This window comes from Phaseolus vulgaris, chromosome 2, assembly GCF_000499845.2.
Source record: "Phaseolus vulgaris cultivar G19833 chromosome 2, P. vulgaris v2.0, whole genome shotgun sequence".
Classification (NCBI taxonomy): domain Eukaryota; kingdom Viridiplantae; phylum Streptophyta; class Magnoliopsida; order Fabales; family Fabaceae; genus Phaseolus; species Phaseolus vulgaris.
In genome coordinates, this window is record NC_023758.2 from 33,494,611 (window position 1) to 33,520,493 (window position 25,883).

At 29.8% G+C, this 25,883-nt stretch overlaps 1 protein-coding gene across 1 annotated transcript; it reads right to left on the bottom strand.

Annotated features, from left to right (window-relative positions):
• Nucleotides 1–935: 935 nt before the first annotated feature.
• LOC137811578 (putative ABC transporter C family member 15) lies at nt 936–7,217 on the bottom strand. Its single transcript, XM_068613368.1, has 11 exons — nt 7,093–7,217; nt 6,073–6,953; nt 4,526–5,955; nt 4,328–4,414; nt 3,656–4,249; nt 3,390–3,554; nt 2,925–3,219; nt 1,991–2,511; nt 1,854–1,917; nt 1,489–1,728; nt 936–1,336 (listed from the first exon to the last, which is right to left on the bottom strand). The coding sequence occupies exons 2-11, from the start codon at nt 6,896–6,898 to the stop codon at nt 1,233–1,235; spliced, it is 4,326 nt and encodes a 1,441-aa protein (XP_068469469.1). The 5' UTR covers nt 6,899–6,953; nt 7,093–7,217; the 3' UTR covers nt 936–1,232.
• Nucleotides 7,218–25,883: the final 18,666 nt, after the last annotated feature.

Below are 25,883 nucleotides of genomic sequence, written 5' to 3' on the forward strand. Positions count from 1 at the left end.
TTTTTCATTGTTCTGCTCTATGATTATCAAATGTGTTGTTTTCTGAGACATTAACGTTTATCATTTTAACTTTTCGACATTGTTATTATTATATGATTAAGGAAGTTTGAATTATTGTTTGTTAAATTATTTGATTGATTTATTAGTATGAGAGAAAAATGACATGAAACAACTTTGGTGTCACCATTTTGGCCATGGTGTGTAACACACCTTTGACGAATATGAAAAATTGCCCACCATCACCATTGAAGCAAAGAATTGAAGAACAAAGGGATTTCTGAGACCATAAAGAACATAAAAAATTTAAAATTGTAATAATGGGAATCCAGATTCTTGCCAAAACTCCAAAAGCTTCAGGTTGTGCAACTTTTGATAATTTGCATGATAATGAAATCCCACCAAAGCATAGAACAGAGCAATCTTGATTTGTGAGACTCCACTGACCCAAAACTGCTACTTTATGACCTTTCTTTATCACTAACTTTCCTACAACTCCAATTAGGTGAGCAGAGTACTGTACCATTGTCTTTTACTCATTAACTACACCCCGTTTGAACAAGCAACAGTACATGTTGGAGGCTGCTAGAATTTCCAGTTCCCCAATAATAAAAATCACAAAATTTGTGTTAACACCTACAGGTACAAATAATAGTTGCACAACATTTAACTTTAAGATTCAACTCTAAGTTTAGTAAAGAGTTTTTTTTTTCCAATTTGGTCTGTTTTCATTATATACATGGGTACATTAGGTGCCCTTTCTTTTGGTTGTGCGTGTAGAAAACTTGTCTTTAAATACTAAGTTACAATATTTTGACGATAATGGTATTAGCTTATTGATATCTTAAAATAGATAAATATAGAACAAGAAAATATCTGTTGTGTCTCCTCGAATTTTAGAGCTTGCACGAAATCATTACCGAAGCTATGGAACAATCTTCAATTGAAAAACGTATATATAATAGAAAAGGAAAATTTGGTTAGAAAATCAACAAGTTCGTGACATGAGAACAGCAACTAAGAATATACTACGATCAGGAGCCTCAAATCTTTGTCAACTTAATCCCTATGTTGCTATTGTAATCGGTCATTGTTTCTTTAGCTGTCGTCCAACGGAAGAACTAATTCTGCTCAACACGGTGCCCAACTTTTCTCTATGTACAGTATTGTGGTCTGTTACTGCTATACTATCATCCTGAAAATACTGTGTCCTCATTCTTTATCTTTTTTGGAAGTTACTTTTGAGATGATCTCCGCAAAAATTCTGAAACCAACTTTGAGAACGAAGAAGAACTGTTCTGCAGCAATTTAGCAGGGTCATCATACTCTGCAATTGTCCCTGTACACATCAAAATGGTAGTGCTTGTCAGCAACTCAAAAGGGTGAAACAATATATGGTACCATAAACTTTGTAATGGGAAAAGGTTTTCAATCCTTTTGGTATGATGACATATATCAAGTACATGCTTAGTCTGGAGGTGAAAGTAGTACCTTCATCAAGGACCAAAACTAAATCATTATCAATAACTGTCGGAATTCTATGTGCTACTGTAATGACTGTACATCCACTTGTTTCTTCCCTAATTGTCTTCTGAATTAAATTGTCAGTTGCAGTGTCAATGGATGCCGTGGCTTCATCTAGGACCAAAATTTTTCTTTTCTTCAGTAGTAGCCTAGCAAGGCAAACAAGCTGCCTTTGTCCAACACTCCAATTTTCTCCATTCTCGGCCACTACATCAGTGAGAGGACATTTCATATCAATGGTAGTAGGGGAAATAAAAAGTACCAAACTGCAAAGTAGTTATTGAAGTTACACTGCTGAATGGTGCAATTTTTTTAAGCAGAAATATCTATACCTGGTGCATCAAGAAGTCTTGGATCCCGCCTTACTATTTCAGCAAGATGGCACTTACTGAGAACCTGAAAAGAGTAGTTTTTTCAGTAATATGAACATTGGCATTTTCAAGAAAGTGTTTTAACTGCTAATGCTAACCTCCCAAAGTTCTTGATCCGCGTGTTGTTCTAGAGGATCCAAGTTAGTCCTTACAGTACCTAGAAACAAGGTTGGATCCTGAGGAATTATACCAAGCTTAGATCTTAAATCTTGCAGACCAATCTTGGAAATATCTACTCCATCAATAAGTATACTTCCTTCCAAAGGCTCCACCACTCGAAAGAGGGCTTGCAAAAGAGTAGATTTTCCACTCCCTGTCCTGCCTACTATACCAATTTTCTTTTGTCCCGGGAAGACACAAGTGACGCCTTTGAGTACCGTAGGAGCAGCAGGATCATACCGTATATGGAGGTTATGTAGTTCAACATTTCCTTCCTTTGGCCAATCTTGTTCAGGCCTGCAATCTTTAATAATTAAGGGTGCTTCACTTGGTATGTTAGAGAACTGCAATATTCTCTCAACTGAAATCATTTTGTTCTCAACATTGCAAAGATTCCATATCACCCAAGCCTGGAGGACATTCAAGTTCAAACCATAAGTAGCTACCAGACCCGCCAAGCCTGAAATCAGAAGAAGAGACTTAGCATTTCTATATAATTGCCAGTGGATCTAATCTTAATTATTTCATTTATTTTTTAACAATATCCGAGTAGGAGGTATAGAGATTGATGAGAGATGAGAGAAATATATGTCAGTAATCGAGTACTTCCACATAGATCAATCATAAAGAACCTCTGGTACGTGAATAAAACCGCATCACAGTGCACCCAAAAGGATCCAATACAAATAAGCTAATTTTCTGCAAAATTAGTTTTCTGTTTTGTTGTAAAGTTGTAACCCCCAGGTTAATAAATAACATGTAAATTTTCCTGTTTAGAGCTTCTTAACTAGCGTAGTAGAAAACTGGTTCTCACATGCATGCAAATAACTGACATAACTGCTTATAAGATGAATAGAAGAAGAGAGGGCTTACTTGGATCAATGGTAGACCTTGGAAGAGTAACCAAGATGACGAGAACAAAATAAAAGACCAAATTGAAGAGGAAATTGATTCGTACAGACAACCATTCCATGGTGCCGAAATTGTAAAAGGCTACCCGAGAATAGTCGTCTATTAGAACGTTAACCTTGGTCAAGAATAGTTGCTCTTGATTGAAACAGCGGATTGTGGCAGCCCCAGCAATTGATTCTGAGAAGTGATGCAAGATTGGAGCCTTTCGAATCCCAACCATCCGGGCTAGTTCCCTGGCTGTTGTGATGTAATAAGACTGCAAAAGTAAATAACTATTTTAGTTGGCACATGAAAAGATTTGACAAGATGAGGCTTCATCGTAACAAGAGATCACAACAAAATCTATTTTAGCTCAAGCGGATAAAATTTTGATAAGAAAATTATATGATTTAATTTGTGTACGTCAAAGATAGATACAGTTCTTACCTGATACCAGATGGAAATAGCAAAAACCACAAAAAAGAGGAGAATGACTTGCCAGGCAACTTGGGACATTAGCACAATTATACTCAATAACTGTATCAGCGCAAATACTAGTCCAGCTAATCTGTATGGTATATCTGTGTCTACTGTACTTTGATCTGTTGATGACTGTAATAATCACAAATAGAATGGTTGGAATATGATTGAAACTTATATTAATCATAAGATAGCAAAAATCAATAAAAAAGAGAAATAATTGTGAAACTTACCCTACTCAGAATTCGGCTTGAAGGTGTGGTGTCAAAAAATGAAACAGGTGCCCGGAAAACTGATGTGATCATTCCCTGAAAAAGGCGTTGAGCAGTTTCCACAGCAACAGCTGCCATTAAAACAGTCCTTCCCAGTATGAAGATGGTGCCCCCAGAAGATAGAAGAACAAATGTTTTCATTAGCTCCGTGTTGTTGACCCTCCCCCTCTGCTCTGTAGCCCATGACATCCAATAATTGCTTCCAATTTGCATTACTTGAAAGAGGGTATGGCAGAGAAGAATAATCGGAACGAGTGCTCCTTTATAAGCAGATGTGACAAAAGTTGAGTAAACACTCCATTTCACTCGACCCGTCTCTCTTTCCTCTTCTTTGTTTCTCTTATAATTATCCATGATCTCTTGAATATTTTCTGGAGTATCTTCAATTTGATTTTTTGGGCAGGGTCTGTAGCTAGCAAAATCATCTTCTTGGCTTGAGTTTATTTGGTGTACTGTTTCTTGGTGAGCAGCCATTTGTTGAACAAGTTCAGAGTTGGGACATGCTATAAGATCTTTATACCTTCCTGACTCCACTATTTTTCCATCTTTCATCACCTGCCAAAATTATTAACAGTGAAGGATCAAAAACTTGCAAAGAAATCCTCATCTAAAGAGGAGTGTTCAATAGCTTACCAAAATGAGGTCTGCAGATTCCAAGAATTCCAGTTGATGGGTAGCATAAACAACCGTTTTATCATATAAAAGTTTCATGAGACATTTCTGCACACAATTTCGAATTAACAGTGATGTTCATTTAAGACAAAAATAATCGTTGCATCAGAAATAGCATCAGTGAAAAACGTATATATATTAATCATTAGCACTAATTACCTTAAACAAATGAGTTCCAGTATGAGCATCAACAGCACTAAAAGGATCATCAAGGAAATAAATATCTGAATCATTATAAACAGCCCTTGCCAATTGAACCCGCTGTTTCTGCCCACCACTCAAGTTTATGCCCCTCTCCTCCACCAGGTTCAAATCTCCATCACCCCACATGTTGATGTCCTGCTGCAAAGCACAGCCATCCACAACATCTTCATAAAACTCCTTGTTCATTTGCTTGCCAAACAATATATTCTCTCTTACGGTTCCAGACTGAATCCAGGGACTTTGGGGTACATAACTTCTAGTCCCATAAACTTTGGTTACTGTCCCAGATACTAATGAAATCTCCCCAAGCATGCAGCACAGCAAGCTTGATTTGCCAGACCCCACTGGCCCACAAACTGCTACCTTCTGACCTTTCTGTATCACTAACTTTCTTGTAATTTGAATTGTTGGTTTCTTGTGGGTTTGATCGTGTGTTTCCCATGCATATTCCCCTGGGTTAATTTCAATAGTAGCAGATGAATTTTTTGAAGTGTGCCTATTTATGAATTGGTTTTGATCCTCTTCCTTAATGAACTCCTGGATTCGATCGATGGAGATTTTTGTTTGAATGATCATGGAGATAAGCTCAGGTAAGTTATAGATTGGTTCTTGCAAAATACGAAAAGTTGCTAAAGCTGAGAGTACTGTAGCTGCTGTTAGTTCTGTTTTCACCAGTATGCAAGCACCAAAGGTGACAACAGAAACTAAAGTTGGTGATGTCCAGAATAGTGTTGCTACTGCTGAGCATGTATAGAGGTATTTCTGCAGCCACCCCCTCTCAGTTTCCCTAAGTTGGAGGAGTTTCTGCAAGAATGAGGTCTCCCATGAATGCAATTTTAAAATTCTTATGTTCTTCATGGTCTCTGATGTCATTTTGATTCTTGAATCCTTAGCTTCCATGATCTTGGAGTTCAAACTTTCTTGCATATTGGCCAAAGGTGTGTTACACACCATGACCAAAATGGTGACACCAAATGCAGCAAAAGAAGGGGTATAACCCAGATTTATGTATAAGATGATCAAGGCCAAAATGACCTGAACTGGAAGCAACCAAAGTCCATGAATGTACCAGCAGAAGTCCCCAATTCTTTCAACATCAACATTAATCAGATTGACGATTTTACCTTGTGTTGGTCCAGCACACTTCATCATTAGGGAGTTGCTATAAATTAGAGACATAAGAGCTGCACGCACCTGGATTCCAATTCTTTGAGCCCCGAAGTACCATTGTCTTTGACTTAGTGACTCCACGGTCTTGGCGAGGAAGAAAACAAATGCAAGAACCAATCCATATTGGACGCTTGAATCACCATTATTCCCCAATAAAAAATTCACAAAATTTGTGATCAACAAGGGACCTATATATGAGGCACCTGTGTTAACACCTACAGTAAAAGTAAACAAAACATAAAAAATTAGCATAACCAGTACATGAAGGACTAAAGATGATTAAAAGTGCACAAAAACCAAAGTAGTGATACTGAATAAAATATAAAATATACCAGCTAAAACTGCATTTAAGGCCAAAGACTTCCATATAGAATCGGCTAAAGCTTTTGCCAAGGAGCCCTCTCCGAGTTTCTGTTTCCGAAGTGACCCTTCCAACATGGAAGAAGCATTTTCCGCCGATTCGGAACAAGGAAGGGGAGGAATATGAGAAAGTTCGAGCTTTTTAACCCGACCCGTTCTGAAAACGGGGTTCAACCAACGGAATATAAGCTTGTTCCACACACTTGCATTAGTGAAGTCCTCTTCATCGTGTTCCTCCACGGAACCCTCCCCCTCCATCTGAAGCAACCCCTCTTCCATATCACTGTGCTCCCCTCTACACACATTGAAACAAAGAAGCACCAAAAAAGGCAAAGAAAATGAAGCAACTAAGTTATCCTCTGACAAGAAAAACCACAAGTCGAATGCTTCGAAATCTTTCACCAGCCTTACAGACAGAGAGAGCGCATCCACAAGAGAAGAAAAAACCCACCACAGTAGGAGCACAAGAGGGAACCTCTTATCCTCCCTCACTCTGGTCCTCACTGAATAAAACGAAACCACGGTAGCCAAAACCCAAGTGAGTGGCAATGAAACAGAGTTAAATCCTACGGCTCTGGTGGAGCTGTATTGGCGAAAAGCAAGAGCCATGTTGATAACAGAAATAAGAGCAGAGGATAGAACAGTGAACAGAGGCAAAAGCATTGGTCCTCGTTTGTAATACCCATCTGGAACACGGCCACGCTTGCTTTGTCTCAAGCTATCGACCAAAACCCATATCAAAATGGCATAAAGGAATGCCACATTGAGCGTTCCCAACACAGCATCGAACACGAGCATGGTTGTTTTGTTGGTGGTACGTTGGAGTGAAGGTGTTGAAGAAGAAAGGCAGAATCTGTAGAATACAGAGAATGCGTTATTTGATTCATTTACCCGAATGGAAAGAGAAAAGGAAAACAGAAAAAGAAAAGAAAAAGCATAATGGTTGAATTTTCAAGGTGTGGAAATAAGAAGGAAGCGAAAGGAGAATTTACAAGTGTGTGTGTGTTGGCGATGATTGACGGTAGTGTAGTCGGTAGTAGGCAGTGGATACTGACAGACAGATAGGATGATGATGAGGATGATGATAAACTAGACGATCGAGTATATATGGAACACACCAGACACATGGCCATCATCTACCAATACCCTCGCACTATTTCTTTTTTATTCAAAATTAAATCTTAACTATTACTATTATTAACTAATTATTTTATTATTTAATTCAAAACAATTTTATCAAATCTATTCCATTTATCACATTATATTATTACTTTTTCTCTTCTTTTCAACATTGATTGGGTTAGGTGGATTCGCATTACTAATTTTGTCCTTTTACACATAAATATGGTCACAGATTGTTTTACAAACTAAAAGGGTTTGATTTATAAAAAATAAAATAAAAACTATGTTTTTTGCAGATAGCCCTAGCTACTGTCTCAGTCACGGGAATCTTTGACGACCAACCTTGATGAAAGATTTTTGTGTACCTACGTATGGATGTATTACGCATGTAGCTGGGGCTAATAGGTCAACTAATAATATAAATAATATATGTATAATATTGAAAATATTATTATTGTATAGAATAATATGGTATTCATTTATTATAATAATGGAAGTTTATTATATTGATGATTCTTTTACTGTTTAATAATAAATAAATAAATATCTGTTTTTTTTTAAAGTAAATCAAATTTACTAGATTTTAATTTTTTTTATTTAAATAATCTTTCTTATTTATTGCTAAATACAAAATACAACTTTTAATATTGAATAATATTTAGTAATTAAAAAAATCACATAGATGAAAAAGAAAAGTTAAGCATAAAAAGAGAAATTTGAATAAAGTTCTAAACCGTATTATAAATTTTTCCGCACATAGTTATAACGGATTTTCTAATTATTTTATTAAAAGTTCATAAAACTCTCTAATTGATTAAGGACAACATATATAGAATGGAAAATAAAAATAAACAATTTGATTTTATCTTGATTTATCCCTAATTTCAGTATTACTAGATATACGATAATAAAAGTAATTAATTTTATAAAACAAATAATTATTACAAGTATTTTTACAAAAATTAAAATCACCCAAAATTTATCCCTAATTTTAGTATTACTGGATATACTATATTAAAAGCAAATAATTTTATGAAACAAATAATTATTACAAGCATTTTCAGTTAAAATCACCCAAAATTTATTCTTAATTTCAATATTACTAGATATACCATATTAAAAGCAAACAATTTTATGAAATAAATAATTATTATAAGTATTTTCATTGTAAGAGTTAAAATCGTCCTAAATTTAAGTATGAGTACACAAAATCTTTTTAAGTATACAAGTTTTTTTTTAAGACTTTACTATGTTTACAAAGTTTAGAGTCAATTGAGTGGATATTATATACAAACACTTGTACAAAGAATTTACAAGAACTATACTTTTAAAGTTGTTTAAAGACAATTTATCAGAGTACTCATAAATTTTGAAACAATGAAGGAATATGTGTATGATGTTAAGCAGCTTGGTAGTTATCAATTCTTTCATGTGCATTGTGAACTTCTATTATCATGACGATTGTTTCTAAAAATAACACATGTATTTGAGTAATTATATTGTCCAAAATGATCAAACTAAATTAAACATACATTTTCAAATGGTATATGTTGTGCATATTTAAGATCTACTTTTGAAAGTGGTGAGGTTTCTCGTTAAAAATAAACAATTTTTTAGACATTCAAAACGTTAACCACAATTATTAACAACATCAATTAAAATTATTTGTTAAAAATCTTTGATTATTTTTTAATCAATGTTAATTAAATTGTCTGTACTAATATAGGTAAAAAATAATAATTCAATGTTTTTCCAATCAACATTAAAAAGGAAAGTCATGATCAACTAAAGAAAAAAAAAACTAAAAACATAAAAAAAAATTATAAAAAATAAATCATCAAACTTAAAAAATTCATAATTTATCTTAAGAATATATGTGCATTTAACTACCCAAAGAATAACATCCATTGATAAGTGTTTATAACTTACCAAATTATCATGTGTACATCTTTAGTAACGCCAACACCATTTATTACCTTTGTAAGAATGAATTAACGAAATGCATTTCTTTTGATTTCATTTTTAAGCATTGTCCCCAAGAAGAAAATTCCACAAGTTTTGGCCCAATTTACAACTTCTGAAAATCTGTTTAAAAGGTATGAAAATGTATTTTGTTACAAAGTATGAATAACTAGTTTCTTTCTGTATGAAGACATGACAGAGTCGTAGAAGGTGCAGGGACAAGATCTTCTTAGTTGTTAGGATTTTAATATATTTTAATTGCTTCATGCTCTTCAAGGTAGTCTTTGTTTCACATTTTTAACCAATAACACCTTTTTTTCTATTCATAGAAACCAAATTTAAAATAGTTTAATTAGTTTAGTTTAGGTAATTACTAATCATAGCGTTCTTATAAAACATGTTTCTTTTTCTTTTTCAATTTTTCTATCTATTTTTTATTTTATTTTCCATCGTATTATTATTATTTACATCACTTTATTTCCTTTTTTTTCTTCCACTTCTATTTGTTTTTTTGCATCTTCTTCTTATTGAAAGCTGCTGGATGTGATATCTGTTGTTGTTAAAGAAGATTTCGTGTCCACAAGCTTTTAAAATTAATTTATCCTGTTTTCACGATATTTCAATGTGAAATTTATGACTGAAATCATATAAACATATTTTTAATTACAAGAAAGATTTAAATTATTTTAATTTAATTTCAATAAACAAAACTTCATTTGTTGCAATATTTTTTGCTTTTCCCTTTTGTACAAACTGAAGGATTCGGAAAATAATTTTTATGTAATATTTTTTAATTTTCTGTGGTTTTAATTTTTTATTTTAAAAATTCGTAATTATAGAAATTAAAGAGGAATTAAAAAAATATAGTTAAAACTATTAGAATTGATGGTAAGTTATTGCAAAGTGGACTTAACATATTTTTTAAATTTTATATGAATTTAATTTGGTGTTGTTTTGTAATTATATTTTAAGTAAAGGACCAATTTAATCTTTAATGTTGTGTTTGTATCCAACGACGGATTCTGAGAAGCGAAGAAAGGGAGGTAAAGTTCAAAAATCAAAAAATAAAATATTAATAAAACACAAATTTCGAAGCAAAAGCGTTGCACTATTCTTTCTTCGAAAATTTGCGAAGATTTGCGATGATTTACGAAGAATATGATAAAATAATGTAAATAATAATAATAATAATAATTAATAATGATAAAAAAAACAAAAAAAAAACAGTACAACTAAATTAATTTATAATATATTTTATAATTATTAAAAATTTACATAATATTATTAAAATGTCAAAATTATGCTTAATTTATTTGTATCAAATATTTAATAATATTATTAATAAAAATAAATAATAATAATAAAATTTATTTGTTTATATAATAATAATATTATTATTATTATTAATTATAAAAATAACTATATAATATATAAATTAATTAATTATTTTTTATTATTCATATATTTTTAAAAGTAAGGGTGTATTTTACATATTTTAAAAAAATTAAAAAATTTCATACAACTATCATATCATTCACAAAATTCAATAAACTTTCCTCACAAATCTATTATAATATACCCCAATCCAAACAACTTCACTTTCCTCTCAAATCACTTCAAATCCACTCCCTCAAATCTCCTCCCTAATCCAAACACACCTTAAAATTGCAATTTATAGTCATATGAATCTTTAGAAGAAAACTCGAAAAATATGCTAAACTTGTAGAGTTCATTTGATTCTATAAAATTAAAGGTTTATTTTTTATATTTCGGTTCGTTGTGATTGGAAAATTAGGCATTTATTTAAGTTTTTCTCAGTTTGAAGAATTAAAATAATAGTAAGATAGCATTTGAAACGGTTAAATTCACATTTAGTGTTATATTAAAAAATAATTTATATTTATTTTGGCATAAAGTTTATTAAAACAATAGTTATATCAGTTATAACATTTGAATTATTGTTCGTTTTGTATTTTAAATTTTTATGACGATTTTGTTATTGAAGAAATGTTAATGTCATGTACGAACATAAAAGAGAAGTTTCAAAGATATATAATTATTTTTTCATAATAATAAAAATGTGAGAAACTTTTATTTCTTTACCTTTAATTAAAAAGATTTGTTTTGGTTTCTCGAATACTCTCATATTACTTTAAGAATCAAAATAACCTCTCCAATATTTTTTAAGAACAAAATTATAAAAAAAACACTTTAAAATATGATAATTGTTCTAAGAATACTATGTATACTTGAGTTTGAAATAATATTATATTAAAATTGATTTTTTTTTTCTTAAAAAGTTAGCAAAGAGGAATAAGAATAGGAAAGTGATAAGAAAATGGGTTATTGTGGGTGAAGGGAAAGTGAGAAAGGAAACAGGGACACTAAACAAAGTTGCCTCCACCTCAATTTTATTTTCCATGGGTGAATTTCCTCCTTCTTTCCAAGGTTGTGGGAAAATTAAAAACGCAAAAGAAAAATTATTGTTCTTTATTTGAAAATTCATTATAAAGATAGAACAGTCAATCACGAGTCTATAATGATTTTTTTAAAGAAAATATAGACATATATAAAAACGTTGGATTTATTTATTCAACAAATTAGGTATATTTTTCACATTAGATAAGTAACATTCAAGGAACTAAATTATTTTATTTAATATGATCAAAACACGAGTATCAAATATGTTAATGCAATGTCTTATTAAAATTTAATTTAAAGTTTTCTTAACAAAAAACACTAAATAAGAAAATACTATTTAAAATGAAGAAGAACAACCACAAAAACATGATTAAATAATTTTTTATTTAAAATGAAAAATCCTAATAAAAAATAGCCAAAGCCAAAAGTAAACTGTTAAAATATTTATATAATGGTCAGATCAATATTTTGACAATAGGATATAACAATATCCACATCGACAACCAAAATTATTTTAAGTGCTTAATATCTAAAACTTTTTTGCCAGATTCTCAAATAATAATAAAAACTCAATATACGAACGAATCAACTTATTTAAATCTTCACTATATACAAAAACTTGTTTTTATTATATTAAAATAAAATTAATGAATTTAAAAATGATATTCTACAAAAATGCTACCAACAAAGTTAATTATAAATCTGATGAAGTCCAAAATAAAAATCTATTACATATAATTAACCTTAAAATAATATAATTTTTACTACTATTATTGAAATAATCTAATTATTAAAGAAGGCGTACATCAAACACGCCCTCCATTTGTTCACCGGCGAAAGCGCTTATTTATAATTTTCTAATCAGTGACTTTTATTTTGATAGGTTATTATTATATTGCTGACTTTGGCCTTATCTGAGTGCATATTTTAAAAATAACTTTTTCGAACTTTTAGTTTTTTTCCCTCAATTTTTCCAACATGAAAAACATTTTATATGTTTGGAAAATTAGTTATTTAAATATTAGCAAAGTAGATGTACAAAATATTTTAAAAAATATTTTTATCTTACAATTTATTTCTATAAATACAACGTTAATAAAAAAACTGAAAAATTCGTTGTAGTACTAATACGTGTCATAGCCTGTTATTTTGTCAGTGTTTTGGACCGAAGCTTGCAATCTATTCAGAGAATCTTATTATATAAAGCATCATTTTTGTATGGTCATGTATAAGTATGATTATTATATATTAGGGAATAGTTGAGAAACAAAAAGTTTTAAGAACATGAAGAAAAAGACAAGGTTTCTTCATGCAATAATTTATTTCACTGATCACACTTTGTCACATGGTTTGTTATGAGTCCATGCCTTCAGGTCCCATCACTTTATCTTAATTTTTACTTAAGGAAGAGTTTATTAAACACATGTTTGAAGAATGTTTATATAACTATTACGAAGTGAAATTTAAGCCTAACTCAACCCCATAAAATCGGCTCATATGTTCTTATCTCCAACACACCCCCCTCATGTCGAGAGTGATAGATAGAAGCTCGTGCGTGGACGTGGGACTATATATTTTGGGTAGTCCGATAGCGGCCCGATAGCGGGTGGTCTGATAAGCCCAACAAATACTCGCTAGGATAGGCTCGAAAATGGCTCTGATACCATATTAAGAAAGTGGACTTTAAGCCTAACTCAACCCCATAAAATCGACTCAATAAGGTGAGGTTTGCACCCACTTATATACAATGAAAGGCTCTAATCTCTAGTCGATGTGGGATCTCCAACAGTAACATTCATATTTCATGATTATAAATTCATGTAAAAATGGACGTTGGTAGGTTTAGTTACTTCAATTTCATAGCCTAAATATCCAATAAATTTTAAATTTAATTTAATCTTATAAAATTATGATTTATAAGGTGAGATTTACACTCAATAAAATATTTTTATATTTAATTAAGATAGAATTTCCAACACATTCTGAATATGAAACTATATATTTATATAGATGATTCGGTAACGAATCCTTATCTCTAATTGAGGTGAGATCTTCAACATATTTTTTCACATCAAAACCTTTCAACTCGTGTGTGAAACTCTATATTTATAGATAGTTTGATAACAAGTGATCTAATAAGTAATTTTTCAGTACATTCCTTCACTCTCAAAACCTTTCAACTCGTGCGTAAAACTCTATATTTATGGACGGTTTTAAGTCCGACAAACTTTTGTTATAATAGATTCTAAATATCTCTAATATCATTTTAAGAAGTGAATTTTAAACTTAACTCAATTTTATAAAACCAACTCAAGATGTGAGGTTTATACTTATTTATATATTATAAAATATTTTTATTTTTTTGGTTAGAAATGTGATCTTCAACCGTAATTACAACACTGAGACTAACCTATCCTATTACAATAGTCGTTAATTATGTATCAAAAAGCTCTTTTGTTCTTTTGGAAACATTATGTGTTTGCTGCACTTGCATTAATGCTAAACAAATCCAAGTCAATTCGTATTGCTTCACATGGCATGCCACATGTGAGGCATGTGCAGTGTTTCCAGTACTAAAATAATAATTGTAATATATATATTATGACGAACAAAACTATCAAAAAGTGGATAAAAATAGTGAAATCACAAATGAGTTCAGATAATTAATCTCTTGATTACACAAGGTGGCATTAACATGTATTATAATATGTATGTATATATATATACTGATATTGTTTTTATCATTTATCCTCAACCACACTATTCCAGCTCATAAATATCATCACTGATTACAAAAATAGCAAGGCATTGCCACCAACCCATAAGTCTCCTCTTTCCAAAAAGGCACCCACATCCTTTTATGTGTGTTATTCATTTGCCTTCTTTTTGTAGTGTTAGGCTTAAAAGGAGAGAAAGGAGAAAGAATTTTACGGATGAAAAAAAAAGTGGGATTTGCTGAAGTATCTTATCCGTTAATGGGGACAGGGCAATAAAAAAAGGAAAAATAAATAAATCTAAGGTTATATATATATTTAAAGTTTTAGTAAAATTATTAAATTAAGAATAATTTAGTTTAGTTGACATAGAAAAAATTCTCTCACTTCAAAAAATGTTACATTACTTAAGAAGTAAAGTAGTTTATTAAAAACAAAGTACTTTAATAAAAGAAAAGAAAAAAAAAAAGAAAAAGAGGAAAAGGAGAAGTGGGTAGATGTTTATCCATGATTTGAAGGTGTGATGATTTGGCAGTGTGGTTATCTTGGAAGTGAGGGAGCATGTGTTGGGTGGACGTTGATGTGTGTCAGCCACCACAGTTACGGAGGGTTGCTGTGTGCACACCCCACTGGGACCAACCACACCACATTCCATCGCTACCATGCTAACACGTGATTATTTCTCGATTCAACCATCTCACTTCACCAATCACATCAAAATCTTTCATTTCCTAAATGCACTCATCATGGCGCCATCCTTAGCCCAATCATACTTAATCAATTTATCTTTTTACCAAGAAACTCTTATTTATTCACACTCTCTCTCTCACACACACACAAATTGTGTTTGGTTTCAAAATTATGTTTTCAGTATTTTTATTTTTGAATGTGATGTAAGGAAATTGCTATGAACGTAATTAATTAGATAATGATATTTAAAATAAAAAGAATAGAATGAAATAGGAAAAGGTGAGGCACATGCATTTGGAATATGAAATAAGAACAGGATGCGACCCTAATCCTGTAGTTATTGGTTGTTGGGGGAGAAGTGGTGTTGGCCCAGTAGATTTGTAGCAGCCGTAGTTGGCATTGTCGTCTTAAATGAAGGAAACACAAAATGACAAATGCAGAAATTATATAAAAAGAGGACTTGGCACACATAGTACTATTTTCAAAGATTTTGCTTTCCCTTATCACCATCATCATGGAAAATATTTATGGGTTTCGAAAAGCAAAATCTAATTCTTCTACCCCGCCAAAATGTTTTATATTCAATGTAGATTGATGTTGAAAACACATTACTCTCTCTCTCACACCCTCACAATTATCAAATATAGATAAATTAATTAATGAATCAAGAGGTCTACATGAATGTCAAAAGATCAATATGTAGGCTAACTTAACTTCCAGAAATTAGGATAGAAGAAATAAATTTTCTATCACTGAAAAGTAGTAATCCGTGCCGTCATAGAACTGGTTGACGAGTTGGGACACTGACTTCTCATTTTTTATTTTATATCTATTTATTTGGTTATAATTATTGACAATAAAAAAATATGAATTAAATGATAAATTATTAATATCTAATAAAATAAAATAAATATCAACAATACTTCGATGAATTAAATGATGTATAAAAAAAATAATGTAAATAAATTTCTACATAAAACATTGACCACCGCCAGCTTTTATTCCAAAAGCATGAACAATACGGGTTGGTGGGTTAGACGAATAGGGGTGTTGGTAAGTTCAAAAAGTTATTCTATCCTACCTAAATGACGGTGGGTCGGCGGTCCAACCCTTCCAATTTGACCAATTTTGTCATCCCTATACGCAAGGTCAATAGTAATCTTTAAGATACTTATAAAATGACATGTCTAACCTCGTGCAAACATTGTTAATCTATGAGAATATTTGCATCTTACATGCAAAAAATGTTACACAAAAAGATCTTGAGATAAACACTGAACACTAAATCGTCTACCTAGACTATAGTTTGAGAGATATTTTATTTGTAGGTCCATCACTTCTTGAAGTTCTTCTCTTTTAAGGAATGTTCTTTATTGTAAGTCCTCTCTAATGAGATTTGAACATTTCTTTTTCAACTTTATTTCTTTTCATAGTGACAAAGTAAAGAATACTTCAAAAAATAAGAAGTAACTTTGTGATTAAAGAATACTTGGGTCTTTTATCTTAGGAAGAGATAAAGAGATTTTGTTACAAGGGACATTGTGTACTCATAAAATAGAAGTGGTATTAAAAACAATAACTTTTGTAATTTGATTGATTATTGTGAAACCTTTCAAGTGTTTCTTACAAAAGAACTGGATAGTTTAAATCAATCTAATTTAGAAACTAGTTTATATATTTTATCAACAATAGAAATTACTTTAGATACCAAAAAGTTTTTTAGTCTCTAAAATAATATATAATTTAGTCAATATAGTGACTAATTATTTTTTATCTCTAAAATTGGTTTCTATTTAGTGATTTTTTTTATAATGACTAGTCTTGCAAAAGGATCTTTGAGAAAATGTTTTATCAAACATCAAGATGGTAGTTACCTATTTTTCAACAAGCTTTGTGACAAGTTTATATAACTCTATTCAACCCTTCTTCAAGCATTAACATGTTATCTTATATCTATAAAGACCATAATGGATAAGATTTATGATTAATATATTAATACAATAAAGTCCAGAAAAATATTAATATTAGGATGATCTAAGTTACATGTAAATGTTAAATTTTTTGGTATCATGATTTCAATTGTAATATTGTTACTTTTATTTCATCCAAAATTCTCACATTGAAAATGTGAAGATAATATATAAACAGGTTGAGTATGAAAAACTTTTACTCATTGAGATGTCTTTTAAAAAGATAAAATCGTGTTGAGTCTTAATGAGGTTCTTCTTAGAACTTGAAAAAATTGATCAACTCTTAAAAGGTATCAATTAAGAGTACCATTGTGAATCTTGATCATGGAGAATAATATAAAGAACAAAAAAATAAGGCGAAAATCAAATAGATAGAGTAAGGGAATGACAAAAGTACACCATCTTTAAAGACTTAAAAGATATACACATTATTGATTTATTACTTGAAGAAGTTCTTCAAGATAAGAACCCAAAACAAGAATATAAGCTTTAATCTCACATAAAATCAACTAACTTCATATATGTCAAGTCTATAAAATACAAGAGATGAGACTTCTATTTATAGGATTGGAAGGTGTGTTCATAAACAAAGAAAAAAAAGTATGTAAGAGAAGCCAAACAACAAAATCTAAGAAAATTGTACATATATTGGTTGAGAATTAATATCCAAAGAATGAGAGGAAGATGCAACTTCCTTGTGTCGTGTAATTATGAAGTAGTTAGTTAGAGTTGGTTTATGACACTTATGCTTTGTTTGGATTAGAGAGTGAATTTGAGGGATGGATTTGAAGGAAACTTGTGAAGAAAGTGAGGTTGTTTGAATTAAGATAAATAAAGTGGTAAATGTAGAGTGATGTGATAGGTGTGATTGAAATTGTAATTTCTTTTTAATTTATAAAATGTAACATTATAAATTTGCCCTTGTATGTAAAAAATGTTGAAAAAATAATTTTAATTAATTTATTTGTGAATTATAGTTGTTTGTAATTAAAACATTATGTTTGATACTGTATAAGAACTAACTTCGAAAAAACTACGAATTTGATGAAATTGTCGGAACGTATTTATGATTGTCAAAAAAATTAATTTGGTTCAATTAAAAAAAATAAAATGTTTATACCTTTCTAAACTAAAAATTAAAAACTTCATTCAATCAATTATTAATAATTTAGTAAAATACACATGGAACCAATTTACAATCCAACATACAACCAATATAGAAGCAAAACAAAGCAGCATGTTCAAAAAGAAAAATTAATTTCACTTCAAATGATCTTTGGCTTAACAAATAATCCAAAACATAAAATACATTCACTAACCAACAATAGTTCTTTATTCTAACCTTGATCAACAAATATATTGGACTTTAAGGAAAACAAGCACAACACCACTAACACACACCACCACTCCAACAATACCATAACACCGTATTTTAACAATACATTTGGTATAATTTATTTGTTTGATGTTGGATAGTTGAAGTTCAGAATATGAATTTGGTCAAGACATAGTATTTTCAGGAAAGAAAATACCATGTAATAAGATTGTTTAGAAGGTGCATTGACTAGGAATTCGTCTAGAAGGAGATATTCTGACTTTACTGAGATAATTGAATCATATAGATGAAGTTGTTAAGGTGGTGGGAGTCGAAGGAGGTTCATATGAATATGTAAGTTGTTTGAAAGATAACTAACTTAACCTGTTATATGAATTAACTCTGTCATACTAGGAGACATTAGTACAAAACAACTCATTAACGACGGTTAAAAAAGCCATATAAAGACGGTTTCTGAACTGTCGTTATTGCGAGTGTCATTATAAATCATATGTTTATAACGACGGTTCTAGAACCGTCGTTATAAAACTACTTTAACGATGGTACTAGAACCGCCGTTGTTCTACCAAATAACAATATCTTTTTTAAAAAAAATACACTTATAACGACGGTTCCCTACTAGAATCGTCGTTATAAATTCTTTTTAAAGTTTTACCTTAAGGTACATCTAAGTGAGTTTCTTTGCATTTGCACTTGCATTTCTCCCCCCACTCAACATGTTATATATAGAAAAAAAACTGAAATAATAAGATTTCAAGTTAGAACACACACATAAGATTATGTAATGTAATATACTAGTAATAAATAAATTTGTGAATGTAATGTAATCATAATGGTTTGATAAATCTCTAATTTATACTAGAAAACATGTAAAATTTCAGAATTTTCTGATAAGTGTAACTATGAGAACTAAAACCTCAAAATACCTAAAAAAATACTCAAATAATACTAAAAAATAAAAAAGTGATAGTAAATGATGGATTGAAGTTTCAAACAACTTTCATTTTTTACGCGTCTCCATACAACATCTCTATCAAAAGTTATGACCGTTTGAAGTTTTGTCATGTTAAGTTTTGGCAACTCCAAATCTACCACTCTTCTCTTCAATCTGATGACTCCTATATAAAATATACACTAAATTAAGATCCCACAAAATTTTTTGGATAAAAAAATCAATTTCTATCTATTTTGAATGAATTTTACAATATTGCCTTAGCCTGTTCGTCCATCTTGTATCTCAAGACCCATTTTGTGTCTATTACATTATATTTATTTTTAAAATTGCATATTTAATTATTTATAATTAAATATAATCTTGTTTATTATTATAATTTAAATAAATATTTAGTAACTTTAATTAATGAATTAATTAATTTTTGAAATTGTTTCTTTAATTATTTGTGACTGAATATAATTTAAATAATTTATTATTATAATTTAAATAAATTAATTAGTGTAAGTAATTAACTAACTTATTATTTTAATTTAACCAACAATTTAAGAATAAAATTGAAAATTTGAAAAACCAAAATATAAATAAAAATTAAACAATTAAAAACGAAAAAAAATATAAAAAATATAAAAGTTGTGTTTTCAAACATGACTTTGGTTAAAAAAAAATAAAAAATTATACTTTCAAACACAACTTCAATTGAAAAAGAAAACTGAAAATAGTATTTGAAAACACAATTTATTACTTTTGTAATTTTTTAAATAATTACCCATTTATGTAAAAACGGAAAAAATTATCCTATATATAAATTTCCCCAAATAGTGACCCATCACGAATTAATGATAAGTAATCCCTTTCACGATGATTCACACATAAAATAACTTATCAATAAAGTTTAAAAATATCTTAATTAAAATAAAATTATTAGGTTAGTAAAAAGAGTTATTACATACTTGTTAATAAAAATGATATTTTAATATAATTCTATAGAGTTCCTTAAAACTAAAGAAGGTTATTTATTTTAAAGAAGAACCTTTTTAAATTAAAAAAAAAAGTCATATTTATCATCCTTACATTAAAATATTATTTATATAGGTCCATAAGGAGGTAGCTAAAGAAGTCACGTGATGAGTTGGAAGCAGGCATGTGGATGGAAGAGGAGGTACACTTAGTATCTAGATTCCATATCCACAATTACTTGTCCTATTCTGTTTTTGGTTTGTAGAATTCTAGGAAAAATGACAAGATATGAAAGGAGATAATAATGATCGAGAATGAGCTCATAATGTGGGGAGAATGAATGAGATTGAACTGAATACCACTTTACACTAAATTATATAAAGTCTAAATTTGACTAACTAAATTTCTAAATATAAAAATAGACACTCGACATTGACATGGCATTTTATCAAGATTTTTTACGGTTTGATTTATTTTTTCCAAACCTTTTTATGACGTGTTTCATTTATGAGAGAAAATGAAAACGGGGCAAGAATTAAATAAGTTGTTTGAAAATAAAAAAAATAAAGAAAAAAAGTTAACACTTTTCACTTTTTTAATACACTGATTTTGTTTTTATTTACCCAAATAATCCATCTTCCATTTTAAGGGCGAGAACATATATCAAGAAGAAGTTACCTTTTTTGAAAGAAGATGCATAAGCTAAGGGGGAGTATTTCAAGCTGAAGTGTTAAAGATGTTTAGTTGTTTTGATGTAATAGACTGAGTTATAAAATCTGATTTTTGCTTAGATACATTTTTGTCTTTTCAAACATCGTAATTTATATTCAAACTCTTAAATGTTATATCTTCTTGATATGAATAAATCAAAATTGTTGTTCTTGAAAAGTTTGACAACCCATCAAACTTATACTTTTTATATCTAATAGGTTTTATGGTGTTAGAAATGTTTATGAAAACTTTGTTGTTGTTATATATATATATATATATATATAAATTCAGCATGTTTAAACTTTATTGTTTTAAGTTCTATAAAAAAGAAAAATATTGTTAGTGTAAACTTCAATTATTCTAGTTTTGATTAAGTGTTTTTCACAATAAAGTATAAAACATGAATACGCTTTGTGTATAAGGTGATGTGTTTTATATACACATAAGATCATGTAAACACAAGTGCTTTGTCTGACAGATGATACAACATCTTGTAGTCTCTGCTTCATCTAATAAGTGGAGTTTTAATGAGATGATAAACGCAAAAAGTTAATTTCCATCAACAACCATCCTGACACTAGCATTTGTCTACCATAGTAAAGCTATATGGCATGTACAATCTCTGCTTTTACTCCTATTATAGTAAAAAGTTATATAATCTAGGTCTGATAAGTATATTCAACTATTTGGAAGTTTCTTAAAGAAGAGATAAAAATGTAATGTTGCATGAAGTGCATTTAATGCATCTTTATGCTTTCGCTCATTCAAATGTAAGAAGATGGGTATCAGAGCTCAAATATAAGAAAATATAAGATCAATATTTTACCTCAAAAATTGATTATCTATTGATGTCAAACATAAGAATTGTTCTACTTTTTATGAAGTAAGCTTAATTTTTTGTAAACATAATAAATTTTTTACTTTTTGTAACATGTAATCTAGAATTTAAAAACCAACTTTCAAATTGGAAGCTCTGAAAACAACTTATGGATTCCATGATGGAGAAATGAAAAATTTCAATTCTAAATTGTACAAGTCAAAATTTTCTAGTGGGGTGCTTCTCCTACTTCTGAAGCAAAAAGTTCACAAAACCAATAAAGAATAACAATGAAGATTAGAGTGGCAAAGTGGACTAGGTTCGGGATGCCAACCCGTTAACCTGCCATCATTTAGGTGGGGTTGGTAATCATTTTAAACCCGCCAACCCGCATTGATCTGGCTCTCCAACTCGTCGAGCCACAAACGGGGCAAGACAAGCCAACCCGTTAGCTTGTCTAGTTAATTAGATGCATAAAATTAATATTAACTTAATTTTGGTCCAATTAACTTTAATGTTATAATTTTTCCACACACTCACGCAAATATTATTCTTTCTTCTTCTTTCCTTTTGTTTCCTTTCTCTGTCTTTCTTTTCTTCTCAGACTTAATTGATTTGGGAGAAAATATTAGGGTTGATTTTACTCCATCTTCACCGCCATTGGTGCACTCTGAAAACTTCTCTCCTTCCTTTCGATCTTGCTACTACCACACCACCAAAGAATCTTGCACCGCTTTTGGTCCAACTTGCACCCTTTTGCAGATAAATTTTTAAGTTGTAAGTTCTACTACTGCCAATATTATTTCCCTGTATTTCCACTGCATTCCTGTTGGAGAAATTTAAGGAAAAAAGGAAGAGAGATGAAAGATATTGGTTAATATGTGTAAACTTAGATGTTGCCCTAAAATTTTGATTTCTTGCCTAAGATGAATGATACTCAGACAAGATTTCAATTTGTGTAGAACTATTTTTTTTTTATCTAATTCAAATTACTTGACATTTGATGTTTAATGCATTTTTTATCCTATTCTCCAATTGGAAATTGTTTGGTTGCCTTTAGTGGCTAGTTTCATGATTCAATATTTTCTTTTTTGATAACAAATTCCTTTTCATTTTCATTAATTAAAAATTGGGGTAATGATTTTAGTGGTGATTATTATAATTATCAAGTTAATGTATATGCATTTATCTTGCTACTGTTAAGAAAAGTAAATTAGTTAACCTCATTGTGATGTTGATGTTCATGATGATTATGTAACTTATAATAAGGTTGGAGATGTTTTTGAAAATGAATCTCAAAGTGTTGAACCTAATAAGAAAAATGATAGATCGACATCATCTAACCAGGATTGGTGTTTGTGATGATGGAAAAGTGAGGGCAATGTGTAATATTGGTGTAACAAAAAATATGTAATTAGTGGTAAAAACTATGGGAGTTTCCATTTAAAGTGTAATATTAAAATATGTTGTAAAAGAAAATATGAAGATGTGAGTCAAATGATTTTGAACATGCAAGGAAAGTTGAAGGAAAAAAGATAGATCAAATTGTGTCCCATGAATTGTGTGCTAATTTAATTATCAACATGGTTTACCATTCAAATTTGTTGAGTATCGGAAACTTAGGACCTGGATAATATTTGAATTGTAATGATGCAACTCTAGTTTCTAGGAATACTATTGAGAGTGGCGTATTGAAAATACTTATGAAAGAAAAGAGCATGATGAAGGAAGAGTTGAATAACATTACAAGTTTAACTTCTGATTTATGGACATCTTGCACTACTGAGGGCTATATAAGTTTGACAATGCATTATATTGATTCAAAATAGAAGTTAAGTAGCAAAATTCTTAACTTTTGTCATTTGCCTCCACCTCACATTAGATTTGAGTTGTCTAAGAAGATAAATGATTTTTTGCATCATTGAGGAATTAGGAAAAAAGAAATCTATATCACTTTGAATAATGCTTCTAGCAACGATATTTTTGAACAAAAAAAGTTTAAAAAGGCAACTTCCTTTGCAAAATTAATTTATTTTTTATAAGTTTAGAAAATTCAATGTCTTTTAGTGGAAAATGTAAATGATGAGGATGGAGTTATAAGAGATATAACTGAAAAAATGACGATGAAATTTGATAAATATTGGGATGAGTATAGTGTTGATTTTGCACTTGGTGCAATTTTAAACCCAAAGATGAAGTTAGAAACATTGAGATTCTATTGTGAAAAGGTTTATCCTATTTGTTGGTAAGTAAAGTTGGAGAAGATAAAGAAAAAAAATGTACATGGTTTTCTCTCAATATTGTACCAAGGGTCAACTTTAAATGTTTTAAAGCATAAGTATAATTATCTTTCATCATTATCTGCTTTCGTCAAGTCAAGCTTTTTTTTATGTAAGTTATTTACTTTGTTCTAATTCAATTATTATTTTTTCAAATAAATAAACTTTTTTGACTTATCATATTAGGAATTAAAAAAAATGCAAACTTCAAGCTGCTGCTAAAATGGGAATGAATCAGATTAATATATATTTAGATAAACCAACACTAGATCTTGGTTTTACATAACATATGAATGTTCTGCAATTTTAGAAGAGTAACAATCAATATTTTTTAGATATTTCATTACTGGCTAGATACATGATAACTACAGTTGCATTGCATGTGAATTTGTATTCAACATTGGTTCAAAGATTCTTAATAAGTATACAAGTTGACAATTATTTAGAAGTATGTTTTTGTGATGGTAATTTATTTACTTTAAATTTAATTATTTTTTATAAATAATTTTTTATATTCTTTTTTTTTGTCAATTTCATGCAATATTGAAGATGAAAAAGAAAATGAAAAATATGGAAAAGTGGAAGGAACTTGTTATAAGGTGCCTTCAAAATCCCTAAATTGAAACATAATTAATGACTTGAATTCTAACAAATGTCATTTTGATTATTTTTATTATGTTGAATTATTGATAACTTTAACTTTATTTTGATTTATGTGGCTAAAGTATGTTATACTTTTGTGATTAAATCTATTGTAACTTAATTAAGCACAATTGAAATTGAATTTGTGATACTTAGATAATTTTTTATTGTAGTAAATTGTATTGATAATTTTTTATTGTAGTAAACTGTATTTGGTGTTTTTGATATAAATTTCATGTTGTTGGAATCAAAATTAGTGTTTGTTAATATTTTATATAAAATCTTATTTATATTAATTTCTTTATATACCATTTGATTCGATTCATTGGAATACCGCTGATATCGACATTCTTTTGGTAAACCTTGTTTAATTAGAATAATAAAGTTTGGTTAATTTATTGATGTCGCTTACATTTTATATTTTTATTATAAAAAAATTATATTAATTACTACAAGAAAATAAATACATAAAAAAGTTAAAAAAAGCAAAAATGACATGTCAGTCCATTAGCCCACTAAATGAGATGAAAATTGGGTCGGATTACGAATTTAAGCTCATATAGTGAGTTATAAAAAGGAAAATATGGAGTGCAGTGAGTAAAACCCAAGAGAAAAATGTATTGGGCTACTAATTGTGTATGGTTGGTGTAATTCGGGCAGTTTCTTCCTGCATCCTCATAATGTTACGCAAAGACTAAACTGTTCCTATTATTTTTTAAAAACCCTAAAATGCACTTAAACTTATTTACTATTTTGCATTCTGGATTATGGAATCTGGAAAATTTTCGGATTGACACTTCTGGTAAAATTTTGGATCCACCAATCCATAATTTAATATATGCATTTCACATTCAAAAATCAATCATTAAAAATAGCATTTTGGATCCATCAATCCGTAAGAGAAATATGCATTCTGGATTCAGAAATCCATAATTAAAAAAAACATTCCGGATCTATCAATCCATAACAAAATTAGGCTTCCGGATTCAATAATCCAAAAATCAATAATTTATGCAAAATTTACTTCCAAAACACTCTCTCGTCTGGAAAAAAAATGATTAGTTCCAGATTAATGAATCGTAACACACACCCAGATTCCGATTTCCAGTATCCATGGTGCCTTTTTTCAAATAAAAAGTTAAGGCCAGTTTCGGGATTTAGAAAATTGTGGCGGTGCAGGAATAAAAACGTCGGAGTGCAGGAAGAA

What these genes read in the sequence shown, in the direction of transcription:
- LOC137811578 (XM_068613368.1), bottom strand. Translation starts at nt 6,898, where the DNA reads ATGCTCGTGTTCGATGCTGTGTTGGGAACGCTCAATGTGGCATTCCTT. An exon ending in CTTAAATGCAGTTTTAGCTG is followed by an intron (nt 5,956 to 6,072) that starts GTATATTTTATA and finishes CTTTTACTGTAG; the next exon opens with GTGTTAACACAGGTGCCTCA. An exon ending in CTATTTCCATCTGGTATCAG is followed by an intron (nt 3,220 to 3,389) that starts GTAAGAACTGTA and finishes TTACTTTTGCAG; the next exon opens with TCTTATTACATCACAACAGC.